General features: G+C 42.7%; 1 protein-coding gene across 1 annotated transcript in view; it reads right to left on the reverse strand.

Annotated features, from left to right (window-relative positions):
• Positions 1-15,686, reverse strand: part of sdk2b (sidekick cell adhesion molecule 2b) — a 292,198-nt gene that overhangs the window by 62,975 nt on the left and 213,537 nt on the right. Inside the window, exons 26-32 of the mRNA XM_007888572.2 lie at positions 11,595-11,710; positions 10,023-10,212; positions 9,636-9,734; positions 8,723-8,917; positions 7,784-7,985; positions 4,788-4,891; positions 529-599 (exon numbers count right to left, since the gene is read on the reverse strand). Coding sequence (XP_007886763.1) covers positions 529-599; positions 4,788-4,891; positions 7,784-7,985; positions 8,723-8,917; positions 9,636-9,734; positions 10,023-10,212; positions 11,595-11,710 — 977 coding nt within the window. The remainder of the gene's footprint in view (positions 1-528; positions 600-4,787; positions 4,892-7,783; positions 7,986-8,722; positions 8,918-9,635; positions 9,735-10,022; positions 10,213-11,594; positions 11,711-15,686) is intronic.

The raw sequence follows: 15,686 nt of genomic DNA on the forward strand, positions 1-15,686 counted from the left end.
TTCTTGGGCAGGGCGAAACCTTCGGCAAGTTTCCTTACTCCACACCCCTCTGCTTATCCAGCAAGTAAGTAGGAACCCAGTTGTTAGTAGATTGGCGGATTGCTTTCTGGGTGTTAATAATCCCTTCAAAAAATAATAATAACTTGGTCACTCAATCCACGACTGTTTGTGGGACGCTGCTGTGCGAATTTGACAGCTGCATTTTGCCCACAAAATATTCACTTTACAGTATATTCAGTGAAGCGCTTTGAGATTCAACGACGCGATAAGGTGTTGTATCAGATGCAAGGAATATTACTATTTGATGCAGTAGCTCTTCAGTTTATTTTTTAAAAATCATGGAAAATAATTTTACCAGGAGGATCGTACAGTTCGATTTCACAATGAACAATGGAAATGAGTGACACGTCGGCTATATAGTATATAATGTCACTTATAACGTGAAATTACGGAGCTGTAAAATGGGAATTAATAAAATGGGAATCTTATTGGAAGCAACTTTGAACACCCATCGAACCAGGAACCTACCTGCCAACAAATCATGACTGAGGTTGTGGTATGGGGTGTAACGGAAAGAATTTCAGGTGGCTCGTCTGGTGCTGAAACACAAAACAAAATGCTGGTTTAAAGCCTGGGGTTAGTGTTATTGTGTGTTACTCACAGTCTATCTGTGTGAAAGCATCGCAGGTGACACGGATTAGCGCAGTGTGTGTATAGCCTCGAGTGCCTGCCACCTATTCTCCTTATTCAGACAAAGTGGAAGCTGAATTTCCTCAGCATGCTGTCAAGACGAGAGTTCCCATCTATGTTTACGGCTTTGTCATATGCTGTGCTTTAGTGAAGCCTGAGCTGTCTCAACACAGCTTCTGTGCTGTAAAAATCAGCACACCAGTTGTGCTTGTGTCCTCTGCACATACTCCGTCCGATAAGCACGTACAACTGTTCATCACTAGGGAGATGGTTCTATGTTTGGTTATTGTAGGGCGAGGCAATTGTTTGAACCTTCTCCTTTTAAAACGTATGAGGAGAATTTCCACCTGGTTCTAGATTTACTCTACTTGTCTAGCACTTTAGAGCGTCCAGAATTTGACAAGTTCAGGCCTACTTTGGAAGTTGGTTTTCTGTAATTTCTGAAAAGAAGTTCCTGAAAAAATGGCTTCATAATTAAGACTGCATTTGAGAATTTGGCAGATGCTGGATGCTCCAAAATGCTATATAGAGTAAATCCCAGACCCAGGATGGAAAATCTACGGAATGATTAGGTATTAACCCTGGAAACAATCCCAAGCTTCAAGAAGCCCTGGCCTGCAGTCTGAAGACTCTGCTGGGTTTTATAGCCAAGAACTTGTAATGTGAATTGAACTACACTATTTCCCTTTTGCCAGGTAAAAAGACCAGAATGCGCACTGCCTAAAGCAAGTCTAAAACAAACCAGGTAAAATGTGCCGCAAATCACTCGTACAAACTCACAAATGATTTGTGAAGCATGGGTCTGTGAATTCCCTCTTTACTCGCTCTCTCTCTCTCTCTCTCTCTCAGCCACACATACTTTCACAATTGCTATTTCCTTTCTGCTCTGAGTTCACTCAGGAAGTGTGTTTTCAATTTACTTTTCCTTCCTCTCTCTAACGCTGCTCTCACCTCTGCTCTGTTCTGTGCCCCTTCCAGATGGCTCCATTCAAACTGGAAACCTGCCGTGTAGGGAGCTGGGCAGAGGGAGGCTGGGAGGAGGGAATGCGGGGGGAATGCCACATATTACAAGTTGTATATTGCACTGTCGGCAAAATCCACCAACACTGAAACTGTGTCAATCAACGTGTCAATCAATACGGTGGGGCCAAAATCCACTGAAAGAACGAGCAATCTCATTCGTCTTGCTTGATATTCTTGGCAATTTCAGTGGAAGCTGAGGCCAGCTGGGCACATTCAGCGATGAGGTTACCCAGGGGCTGCTGATTGTGGAAATCCCAAGCTTGAAATATCCCAAGCTGAAACCTATTAAATGGATTCTGGGGTCATTCTTAATCAAACCAGAAATGACCCTTAGGTATTGAATATGACAGGACAATGGCTGGTAAAGAAAGGCTTGAGGTAAATATGAGTCACTGAATGGGTCAGGCAGGGTGAATTGGATGAAGCGCTGGATTTGCATACAATCCTTTCACCTCCGGGATGAGTTCAAATCCAGCTCAGACTAATAGGATAAAAGACTTCCCTCCACTGATTGGAAGGCACCTTTGAGTTGAGGGCTGTCTGAAATGAGTGGAAGACAGTCCCCAACCTGGTTCCGAGCCACTGTGGACAAGACGCTCAGAGATGGGACAAAAGGCAGCTGATGTGGGAAATGGAGCAGGAGTTGAATTGATACAATTCAATTTACATTTAAGTAGCACCCTTTATACCAGCAAGACTTTTCAAAGTGCTTTACAGTGGAGTGAGAGGGGAAGCTGAACAGGGCTGGAGGGGGAACCGAACTTCAAGGGCATACAACAGCAACTTATATAGCGCCCTTCGGGCGAGGTAGTGTCATGGAGAGCTTCAAGATATGGCTTGAAACAGGCTTTGAAAGTGGGGAGGGAAGTGGCGAGCTGGAGGAACTCACAGGATGGTGAAGGGGTTTGAATGTAAGGACCGAGGATTGAACTAAGGCACGTAATTGGGCCACACTGTAGTGTTTGATGCCAACAACAGTGGCTAAAATCCAGGCTGACTGACATTTCTTGAGGTATTTATTGACAATGACAACCTGAAATGGGTTTCCCTGTTATACTCACGCACTCACTAGAAAATGATATAAATCAATCTTAAATTCGGAAGCCAGATCTCATATCTTCCTCTACTGAAATTCCTTCCATTATTTTTTAAGGGAACGTGATACACAATCAGAATGGACACATTTTCTACCATACACCACAAAAAATTCTGTTCATATTCACCTCCACATGCCAGATTGACAGCGTTCAAAACAAGGCAGCAATGGCAATAACTTCTCACACTGAATTGTAACACAGTTGGGGAATGAGCAGGGCAGAATCCTTCCCAGTTCAGGGTTAACTGAATTTTTTTCAGAACAATACACAGGCAAACAGCAATCTTGTTTCTGCCATACATTTGGATTCATGAACTCCCGGCACCTCTCTAGGAACGTTACTTCTCTATGACGGCCAAGAGGAAGTGTTATTTTGAAAGTGAATGACTATTCATGATCGGTGAATAGATCACTATAGCACACACTTCCGCACCATAGAATAGGATCCGACAGTGTTTTTTTTATTCACGCAATCTCAATCAAGGGAGGTTTGAATGAAGAAGGTCCTTCAAGCCAATTTGATCTGATTCGTTCAGAATAGTCAGATGACATTACAAACTTTGATACTGAGGGAGGCAATTCATTCCATTGAGTCGGTTCTGCCATATTGTTGGATAATGGCAGATCTATCTCAATATCCTTAAACACCCTAACTTCCCAAGCATCTATCTAGCTTTTAAACGCTCTCTCAAGTTCTCTGAGACTCTACCCTGCGATGAGGGGACGTTATATAAAACACAAGTTGTTGTTACATTTGCCAAAATGGATTCTGCACTTACAACCCTCTGGGCTAGATCTTTCAATCACATTTTGGAATAGAGGCAAGGCGGAAAGACATAGATATTGATCTCAAAGCAATTCTCCCCTCAGTTTGCCATTTGGGTGGACTTTCCACTCTATCTGTATCACCGAGTTAGCCCACAACAGAGCCGAACGCTTTGTGTGATGGTGATTGGCAGAAACAGAATATGGGCGAAGTGTACAACAGGTGGATTTCTCATCCATGTTCAGAACTTGTCCCTGGCCACCCGCTAGGGCAATTTAGGCCATGTTCCTCCTCACCTTTCAATTGGGAGAAAGCGCTAGAGAGCTCATCGTGAATTACAGGTTCCACTATTCGTGAACAATAGAAGCACTTCACTGCCCTGAACGACACTCCCAAAGAAATCATGAGAGCTAAATCCAACCTCAGGTAAGCAATGAGAACAAAGAGGGGTGAGGTTTTCGACAATCTGAGGTAGAAAAAACGCACACTTATTGTCATGACAACAGTGCAGGTGATAGCGATGATGCCCACTGATGTGATTATATGATTACAAGGTGTATTTGGTAACCAAATGGAACAACAAAAGCAGGTTTGCCAAATTCTATTAGTTTCTGGGATTAGAACTATGATGGCATGCAAACTGTTATTTAAAAAGAAACCTTAAAAAATGTATGCGTTTCATTATGGGATTCTTTTAATAGGAAATCATGTGAACTTGCGGGAACTCCACTCTGGCCGACGATTGGGACAGATCAGTGTGAATAACTTCTGGTTGCCCCAAAGAAGTTTTTTTTAAAAAAAAGAACCGGCTTCCAAATTAAAGCCGAGTTTTAAGAATTTTTCCCAGTTCTTAAATTTAAGACAAAAACAACCTCATGGGCTTAGACTTGGTGGAATGTCAGGACGATGATGGTAACATCTTGATATCCAATCCGAAATTTTTCTGGGGCAAGTCTTGGTCAACCATAACAAAGTAACAACCAACACACGGTAATCAATCCCCCCACTTGACAAAGCAGGAATTTGAGTGTGTTTAGGATCTATCTGTGTCTGAAGCTTCCTCACTCATAACATTTCACTCAGAAGAAAGTCCCCCCCCACTCCGCTTCAAATCGGTGGTCAGAAGTGCTGTAAAGGATTGCAAGAAAGATATTTTGGTCTTAGCACTGACCTGTCACACCCTAGAGTTTGCGATTTAGACTCTAGACTCACCTGCCTGCAGCGTTGTGATAGAATCAGACTCTTCACTGTATTCACTGTCGCCAATGTCATTTGTTGCCTTCACGCGGAATTTGTACGAGGTGAAAGGCTTCAGCCTGGAAAACAGTATTTGTCCAATGAAAATAGAGCTTAACAGCGACAGCTCTCAAAATGGCGAGGTCTGAGGCAACGGGACGATTGCATGATAGTCTGAGCACTGGATTTGGGAGAAAAAAGCTTTTTTCAAAACAGCCAAGATCAAAGATTGACAACAATATACAGGACTTGTACAGCTCCCAAACCTCAACTTGGGTGCCAAGCCATAATTGATGAACACCCTGGGACATCCTCCTGACATGAAAGGGCTCTGTACAGATGTAAATTTATATTGCATTGTACTTCCCTGATATTTGTCGGATAACAGAACCTAGATTTTAGTGCTCCAAGAAAGAACTGTCGATCTCATCTTATTACTGCTTCGAAGTCAGTTATTCCCTTCAAACCTAGAATTTACAACAGCCAGAATTACTGGAAGACCCAGATGATTGGGTGCAGCTGTTTGAGTGGAAATCTAGAATTAATCCTATTTGTTAAGAAACGCACTAATTAGTTATCCCGGTCTTGTAACTGTCTGGATTCAGTAAATGTAGGTAAATCTGGATTTAATCATTGCTAGGGATTTACCAAATTAACCATTTTCAGCCTTGGTAGGTTTCATCAGAAAAAATTAGGCTTTAAATTAAAAAAAAATTTGAAACGTAAACTGAGATTTCCAACCAGCTATAATTCCGACGTGAGCTAACAGACAAGAATAAAATTATTTAATAAGGAACTTCATTGTGTTGTAAATCTTAAAATGTGGATCTTTACTACCATGATTCAGAAAGGGAACAAGCCAGGAACGTAATGAAAAAAACATTTCAAAATAAAATAATGGGGACAGGTTGGGTTATTTTTCGGTAAATTTATCCAGGTCTTTTATTTTTTGTTTATTGGTGGGAAACGACTCTGACGATAGATTTTGTGCATTTAAAACAATGACAAATACGAGTTTGACAGCAAAGCTCACTGTCCCCTACAAAAAATTGAAATCACAGACGTTGTCCCAAACCTCATGCAGGTTCCTTCTCATCACTAGCTGTCATGCAATTGATTTAGTAGAAACTTAACCGAGTACCTGGAATGGGCTGTTTTTTTAATAGGCTGTGTGGCTGCTCTTAGAAACAATTACAAAAAGTCTTTAATTAACCTTCTTGGTTTTAATAGGTTTAATGGGTTTTAATGAACTCTGCACAGTTCTTTGATGCAAGAAAAGATTTGGGGGGCAATGTGGGAGGGGAGGGTTTCTGGGCTGTCTGGAAAATAATTAGCGTAACTAAGGGGTTACTGTCCGTGATTGCCATCTCAGTGTTGTATCCTCTGTGTAATTGGGGGGAGGGTGGGGAGGGTAGTGGGAGATAGGAGCCTTGAGGCCGATCCCATATGTTTTGCCCATATGGTGTAGATAATAATAATGACAGTTCAGCGTCTGCTAAAAAGCTTAATAAAGCAGGTATTTTTTTCTGGACTCTCTGGAACGAATGTAGTAGTTATTGGAGCAGAAACTCCACCGGGGTCTAGATTTACTCTATTTTCTTAGTATTTCAGAGCATCTGGAATTTGGCAAATAATCAAAGCACGCGTCTAAATTCCGAAGGCGATTTTCGGGTAAAGCTGTGGTAAGGAACTGCAGAAAAGAGCCTTCAAAGAAAGAAGGCTGAAATCAACAAGGTGGCAAGTTCTGCACACTTCGAAAGGCTTAGAAAATGTAATAAATTTAGACCTGGGTGGAATGCTTCCCCCCCCTCCTACCGTTGGATATTGCATTTCAGCAAGTCCCTGGCATGGTCTGCGGTTGAGCACTGGGTGGACCTATTTGGAGGAGGGGAGGGGGGGAGAAGGAAGGAAGGGGAGAGGTGGACGAGGGGCAGAAACTGGTAAAGAAGTGAAGGAGGAAGGAGATAAAAACTTTCGCCAGAACTGGAGGTTATTAACCTGAAACGTTAAATCATTTTCCTCTCTCCATAGATGCTGCCTGACCTGCTGCCTGTTCCCAGCCACTTTGGTTTTATTTCAGATTTCCAGCATCAGCAGTATTTTGTCTTTTGAAGGAGGAAGGAGGGCTAGTTGACCAGTGACCCACTCCCCCTCCCCGGGCTGGTCAGCAGGAGGAAGTTTTGGGGACCCCGAGGGAATGCAGGAAGAAAGAAAAGGGCAGCAAGGTAAGAACAAGGAAAGATACTCATCTCCTCCCGTGAGGATAGGTACATTTGCATTGAGTAATTAACTAGAATTGGCAGGAAATGAAGGGAGGATTTGGTTTGAGGCTGCAGCATTTCTGCCGTCAATGGGATGGTCTCAAGGATGATGTTTCAAATGCGGTCAGTGTTTCCATTGGCTTCTGACACAGTGAGGTTATACTTTTCTCTCTCTCTGGACATACCTCACGAGGTATTCACTGATGGGCTCAGTGCAACAGTGAGTCTGCAAATTCAGCACTACCTGCCCTGTTACTGAGCTCATTCTGGTAACTCCCTAAAGGATTGCTGTAAGTGTTGTGCATTAGAGGTTTCTCCATAGATGGAAGTAGGACCGGTGGCTTGCTGGCCTTGAGTTTGTCACTGCCCTGTTCAAGGGGGAACATTAAAGATCCCATGGTGCTATTCAAAAAGAGGAGTTTTTCCCTCGTGTCTTGGCCAACAATTCCCCAGATAAAATTGGTCATTCACCTCGTGGCTGTTTGTGGGACATTGCCATGTGCAAATTGGCTGCCGTGATTGCCTACAAATACACAGTAATTCTAAATTCCTGTGAAATTCTTAGAGAAATCTAGACGAGGTGATAAGGCTTGAACGCAATGATTAACTGTTCATTATTATCACCATTACCCAAATGCAGGACCTTGTACACTACATCTGTAACGAGCCCTGGGATTTTCTATTGGTCTCTGTGTGAACACAGTCACTTACCGATCCACAAGGAAGGTGGTAGAGTCGTGGCTGACAGACGCAGAATGCAGGGACCAGTTGCCACTGGGTATCTCCAGGGTTTGGATCGTGTAGTACCTGACAGGAGACAGCCCATCACTCCCCGGGTCCCATGACAATAGCACAGCCCGGGCTTGCACATCCTGTTGTCGGATGGCAGGCTTACTGGGAGGTTGGGGGTGAGCTGAGGAACGAAGCAACAGCCATCAGAGAACATAGAAATCATAGAATTATACAGCATGGAAGGAGGCCATTCGGCTCATTGTGGCTGTGCCGGCTCCTTGAAAGAGCTGTCCGAACTTAGTCCCCCCATATCCCTGCAAATTTGTTCTCCCCAAATATCTACCTACAGGTTGATCTTTTCTTTGCAATCCCGTTTCCAAAATCTACTCTGACATCCAAGTATTTGGCATCCGAGTAGAGTTCAAGAGGGAAAGTCATGGCACATCTGGCATCTATTATTTACCGGTACGTTTGCAGAACCTGCAGCGTGTACAGTAACTTGCTCTTATTTTTTTTAAGAAGAAAAAGAAAGCGAATCATATTCGCAAGCGAGAGACCTGGGTTCGAATCCCAGGTAGGGCGAAACGTCGGGCAAGTTTCCTTACTCCACACACATCTGTTTACCTAGCAGTAAGTAGGAACCCCCTTGTTAGTTGATTGGCGGATTGCTTTTCAGGGAGTAATAATCCTTTCATTAATAAATAAATAACAATTATAAATTGGTCACTCACTCCACGACTGTTGGTGGGATGCCGCTGTGCGCAATTGGCTGCTGTATTTCGCCCACAAAATATACAGTCAATTCACTTTACAGTATGTTCTGTGAAGCGCTTTGAGACGACTCGAAGACGCTCTATCAAATGCAAGGATTATTATTATTATTATTATTAATTATTATCATATGCAATGTGTTCCTACCTCTCTTTTCTGTTGTCACCACCAAGGCCTCCGCTGCCTCTCCCCAGCCTTTGCGAGTCTGGGCTGTTATGCGGAACACGTAACTGCGTTCTCTTTTCAGTCCGGGCACTGTGTACTGTCGAGCGCTGGGGTTCAGCACGTCCACCGTGGCAGTGTTTGTGCTGCTCGTGTTCAGACGATACGTTATCTGATAAGCTGAGAGGGAAAAAACAAATGTTCCATTTTAATATAACATCAGTCAGTTACGTTAACCTGAGCTGCAGCTCGTCCGATCAGGTGGACGTTAAAGATCCCACGCCACTATATCAAAGAGACTTTCTCCCTGTGGCCTGGCTAAGAATCCCCAGATAAAATTGGTCATTCCCTTCATGGCTGTGCCAACGTTTGCTGCTGCATTCGGTCACAAATACGAAGTCCCTAACATTTTACAGGAAATCCTGTGAAGCAAGCACTTTAGGATGATTTGCCAACATGATAAGGTGCTTTACCAAATTCAAGGATTATTTTATTATACTTCAGTCTTGCTTTATCATGCTTATATGCACCTTAGTTCTCACCTGCGTTGTCTGTCAATTATTCTTATATAGGGAAATAATCTGAAACCCTTCTCTCTGATTTACCCCTCGCTATAGACTCCTGGGTGTAATGCAGCTTCTGATATAATGTGAGGTATATTAACAGAGCAACTGGAAAACAAGCTCTCAATATAGGATGCCTTTGCATGACTTCCAAAAGCAATGAGTGTAAAGCGAGGCTGTTGTCTATAATTCTTCCAGGTGCACAGTCAACTTTGTGTGAAACTCTGTAGTGATATATTTGGTCTCTGGTTCCACCCCTACTGGTTAACTTGGAAATATTCTCTTTTTCGGGCTGTAGCCTATCCTAATCCAAATTTTGGAAATTTCTCACCTACCTAGGATGATCCCGTTAGGTTCCGTTGGAGGCTGCCAGACTAGTCGCACAGATGTGGCTCGCACCTCTGGAAACAGGATTCCCACAGGAGGTCCAGGGACTGAAACAAATGAACAAACCAGCAGACGCAGATTTTTAACCCTTTCATCCACCAGGTAAAATGCCAACACAGGTTTCAGGTCGGTGACATTACACAAACCTGGTTTATATGAGCTAATGTGAGGTCAAACTTCATGCCAGATATGTCTTAACCCTGGAGGTTAAGGTGGCCATTTACACGAGAGCGCTTTCCAGCAGCCAAATCTGTTGTAGTAGTTTATAGTATAAGATGGGACTTGCGATCTCTTATCGAGCCTTACTCAGCTTTCTAATAAAGGGGCCTACTCACCATCATCTAATGTTCTCTCAAGAATGGGTGGGGAGCTGGGCCTTCCATCTCCGATCCTGGTGAAAGCGAGGACTTGGATTTCATACAGGACATACTTCCCTAACTCTGTAAGTTGAGCTGTGTACGTGGTGTTGCCTTCAATGGTCAAGAGCTGCACAGGGGCCTCCAGGTCTTTCTCCTTATACAGGACCTACGTCCAGACAGACAATGTGAATGTGGGAAAGCAGAGAAAACACAAGAAACGTTCTGTAGCAATACAAACATCAAAGCTTGCTTCAGAAGAGGTAATAGAATCAATGCTCCTACGTTCTAACTTGGTTTCAGAACCCGTTATTTCAAGCCTAAAATCCTTTTCATTTTTCACGAGTTTGTAAATATCGAAACGCATTACTTGACCTAACAGTGATGGATTGTCCAAGGTGTGAGAAGATTACAGGCCCACTGTCTTCTTTTAAATGAAATTATGTTCGCAGAACTAAAATGTATGTGTGTGTGCTTATTCCTCATAAATGTTCTGTGTGAATTCAGATGCTTATCCAAGTTAATTAAGGTGGTCATGGCCGGGATTGAAAGTTTACAGTTCTGCAACCAAATCTCAGCATCTTGCTATTCTACGCTAAGTGCATCACTTAGAACGGTGCAGAGAAAAATTCCTTTTATTGTAATACAAGAGACTTAACCCTGGCACTCTGAACAGCTCTCGATCACCCAAGGCTGAATTACCACGCTGTCAATCTCTCTAGTTTCTGCTGAGCGAGAGTACTAATTAGTGTTGTGGATCATGTCCGCTGAGAACTGGGTGGAGACTGACGAGACTAGTTTTAATAAGTATCCTCACTGCCAACCGAGAGGAAAAAACCTTCCTCCTGCCAGTCTATCCGAGGCCAGGTCCCAAAGTGACAGAACAGCCAACGTTCTGACCTACTATGCCATCCAGTCCCCCTGTTGCTTGAAGTTTCCATGTGTAATTTAGACTCGTAATGATCTACAAAACCACTATTGCTCAAAATATGGCTGTGGTGTCATCTCCTGCTGCCTTTGAATTTGCAAGTGAGTGCTTCATTTACAAACTCGAATGTCCTGCTAATAACTTAGATTACTGATCATAATAACTTAAGTGATATAAAGTGATTATCATATGTTTCTTCTCACTCTCAAACTGCATGAATGTAACAGTCTAATATCCTGCAATAGCCACACTTGCAGTTTGATTCAGTGAAATTGCCTCCTTGATATCAAACCCTAAGCAAGTCAACATTACTGGTGCAGGTCCACTAAAAACTGGATCGGGATTGACAAAACATAACTTCACTGAAGCTGCTTAGCAAAGGAGAAGTCATTTCCATCTAGCCTGGATTTGAACTCAAGTCACAGATTAAAATTAAGAGTATTACTTCCCGCTTAGCCAACCTAGCCTCAATTGCCATGCGAATCGCTTCACCATTTAGGTAGGCGTAGCTCTTGTAGAAAATGAATAATAAATCACCTAATCATATGCTTGACAATTACTTTGAAACTGGAATACAAAACACTTCGCTCTAATATAATTTTCTGTGCCATGCATCAACTTGCCTTATAGCCAAGGACAAGCCCATTGCGATCTTGTTCCGGGACCTCATTCCACTTGACTAAGATGCTGCTTGAGTTAATAGCCAGTGCAGAGATATTCGTTGGTCCAGAAGAAGGGACTGAATGAAAGAAAAATATAAAAGGACCGTAACTCATTGTGCATGGGTCATGTAATTATAGATATAGTTTCTGATTCATCTGCAACTGCAGTGGAGATCGCTATCTCAATATGATCAAGACTGGTACCAATGAGATGAAACTAAGCAGCTAATACCAAACCAATTCCCTGATCGGTTCTTCAGGTGCAGCCAGCATGCATTTGGTATTGTAACTGCAAGGAACTCTCATCTACACTTGCATGATTGTAAGCCAGGAAATTTGCTGGGATCTATTTTGAAATTGTATTCTATAACGATTGGCTGCTGTGTTTCGCCCACAAAGTAGACAGTTGATGCACTTTACAGTACAGTCTGTGAACTGCTTTGAGGAGTCTCGAAGACCTGATAAGGCGCTAAATCAAATGCAAGGATTATTATTACAGAGCGTTGGCCTTTGAATCTCACCCATCCACAGACCTGCCCACGTTGAAATGCTAAGCAAATGCGAAGCAGCTGGGTCACCCACTTGAATTTGCTACGGTCGAGTGAACTCATTCTGAAGATGTTCATCCATTCACTGAAGCACCTGAGGGCAGAGCGTTGTACAATGGGGTGTGGGGGTGGGTGGAGAAACTGAGATGGAATGCTGACTCCATAAATGTATCTGCTCAGTCGATCGCTGATCAGCCTTTCATGGCAATCTGAAGGAAGCCTGATGTGGAGTCCTGTAGCTCAGTGGTTAGAGCACTTGCTTTGCAAGCAAGACACCTGGGTTCAATTCCAGGCAGGGCGAAACCTTGGGCAAGTTTCCTTACTCCACACGCCTAATAATAATCCCTCCAAAAAACCCAAAACAATAATAAATTGGTCATTTTCAATCTACGACTGTTTGTGGGACATTGCTGTGCGCAATTGGCTGCCGCGTTCGCCCACAAATATACAGTCAATTCACTTTACAGTATATTCTGTGAAGCGCTTTGGGACGTCCTCCCGACGTGAAAAGCGCTATATCAAATGCAAGGATTATTATTATTATTATTATTATGTGCGGAGTGGAAGCTGGGCAGTTAATTGGGAACAGTTTTTGGGACACTGCTGTGCGCAATTGGCTGCCGGGTTTCACCCACAAATACAGTCAATTCACTTTACAGTATATTCTGTGAAGTGCTTTGAGACGTCTCGAAGATATAGACGTCTCGGCGCTATATCAAATGCGAGGATTATTACTATTTATTTTATTGTAACAGTTGAATATGAGAGCAACCATCCCTCTCTTGTTACATGTCAGCTATTTGCAAATCATTCTTAAAGCAGAAGATAGTAAACAAGATGTCTTCATTGCTCTCTCTGATCTTGTTCAGCAGGATTCCGCTACGGATCACCGAAGTCAAACATGATTAACAAGCTCCTCAAAACAAGATCTGGAATCGAATACTATTCTTTTACTTGTGTTTCATGCCAGGCATTAACAACTGAGCCGTAGGGGGAGCTGCCCTTTCAAGTCTTTTTGATGCAAATAAAGCGAGAATCGCATTTTTAACTAGGGCTTACCATCTACAATATGCTGGTGTCTGCATTTTCACCTGCTTGTTAAATAGCATTGATCAACAGTTTGTCCCCCAGCACCAGGAACCAGTTCAGAACAAACTTACCGTGTCTCACTCCTTCCCCCCAGCCCACCCCTCTAGGTTCGCACTCACTAAAAAAAGCAAAGACACCAATTCGCCTCATCAACCTGCCACACATACTATAGAATTATTGTTACGAGAGGTACGAGCGTAGGAATTAGGAGGGATTGAGGCTCCTGTGTGGACTATAAACACCGTCACGGGCTAGTTGGGCCGAATGGTCCATTTTCATGCTGTGCAGTCTGTGTCATTCTATGTAACTTTGTGCCTGATGAGAAATACATTTGCTCGAAGTAGCCAGATATCTCTGCCTGTGTGCCCTAATGTGAATGACTCCTTTGCCCTGTCGATGGCCGGAATCCTGTACTTGGAGGTAACCCATTCAATGCCATGCTTAAAACCATTGTCCCTTCCCTCACCATCCTCCCAAGTTTTCTGACAACGTCCCTGCTTTCATTAGAAGATGTAATTATACCAGATGGTATTGGAAATATTGGAAAGATCAGCTACCAGGCTGGAACTTAAACTTTTAATCACCCTGACACCAGGCTAATCCTTTATATTGGTCTGAATTAAAAGCTTCGGAATGGGGTCAAGTTATAATTCCATTTGCGGTGTCATCTGGTTTTATACGTTTAATTAAAAAAGATGTCTGCGCAGCATTATTAGAGTAGAAGTCACCAAAATAAATGCATTTTCATGGAGGATGACAGCAACTCGAATCTTGGTGCCAAGTTGTGGTGAGGCTAGTAACTTATACTAATCACGTCATGATGGATTAGTCGCTATTGTTAAGATGACAATGATGTAAGTCCTCCCAGTTTCAGTCTGTTTGGCACTTACGATGCAGGATACCGGAGGAAACAAACAAAAATAATTCAGGACTTTTAATTTATCTAGACGTGGACAAGTGGAAGCTAGCATTAATTTGGAGTTGCACCTGGTGTCCTGGCCAACAAACCCCCGGAAAAAAGAATTTGCAGTATTAAATGCAAGGATTGCCATCGTCATGATAATAATAATAATAATAATCCTTGCATTTGATAGAGCGCTTTTCACGTCGGGAGGACGTCCCAAAGCGCTTCACAGAACACACTGTAAAATGAATTGACTGTATAATTGTGGATTATAGATCCACTCCCCTTCCTGATGTTCCTCAAATTTGGATCAAATTGACAGCTGCTGCTCAGAATCCAGTGTGCAATTGAAGGATGGCAGCAATTAATTCCGATCAAAGAGATTCCAACCTGTGCTGATGCTCCCATGCAAAAACACCTGAAGAAAATTCCCCTCAATTAATTATCAGGTTTTAATCATTTGAGGTACCCCAGCAAAGCAAAGCAGATTCACACTATGTAGCAAAATGCATGAAATATGATAACGCCTTAACAAACATGTTTGTGAAATAATACTTCACTGCCACTACACTGCTCCCAGCTATAGGGTATCATGAACTAATGCTACTTTTTAGCTTTGTTCCTTTGATCTCCTCTGCTGCTGGAAGATCAAAAGGAAAATTGGTAAAAATGAGCAGGCTCCCACCTCCCCCGCACATCGGTGATGCCTTTCAGAGATTCTGAACCTGCGGTGCATGTCCTCAGATCACACTGAATTCTTTCTCTTTCTGGCCACGATCTTTCTAACAAGCTGCCAGAGGCTCAGTCATTCATGTCTATCTCTACACAGGCCGTGAGCAGCAGTGTTGCCTTTGAAAGGTGTGAACACTTGTGTTTGAGTGGAGTATAAACAACAACAACTTGCATTTATATAGTGCCCCTCACTGGTGGGGTGGGTGGGGGGGTGTATTTATTTTAGCAGATTAGGGATATTATTGATACATCAATCTGAAATCCCGCCCACCCTTTCTGGTGGACGTTAAAGATCTCAGGACAGGATTCAAAAAGAGACGGAGTCCAGCCAACAATCTTCCAGATAAATTTATCATTCACTCCACGACTGTTTGCGATACCCACTGCTAACATCTGCCCACAAATAGTCTCTATATTTGACAATTGCCTGTGAAGTGCTTTGACACATTAGGTGCTATAACAAATGCAAAGGGTTGTTATAATTACAGTATGAATTGCTTAAGCAGAAATCCAGAGCGTGTTAAATAATGACTGCAAATTGATTTCAGTTTGTACTTCTTCAATTCCAAACCCAGTGATAGTTCAACAAAAGAGAGTCTCTTTAATGTGCTCCTGTTCTGCCCAATAACTCAGTCCCTTATTTGCATTTAAATAGGGTCGGAAAATCCCCAAAGGACTGTTCTGCTACGAGTAAACAATACGAAAACTGTTACGTCATTTGGTTTTCATATATAAATAAAGAAATCAATCTGTTGCTCGGCAACCATTTCCTGTAGTAAA

Source organism: Callorhinchus milii, unplaced genomic scaffold, assembly GCF_018977255.1.
Source record: "Callorhinchus milii isolate IMCB2004 unplaced genomic scaffold, IMCB_Cmil_1.0 Scaffold20, whole genome shotgun sequence".
NCBI classification, from domain to species: domain Eukaryota; kingdom Metazoa; phylum Chordata; class Chondrichthyes; order Chimaeriformes; family Callorhinchidae; genus Callorhinchus; species Callorhinchus milii.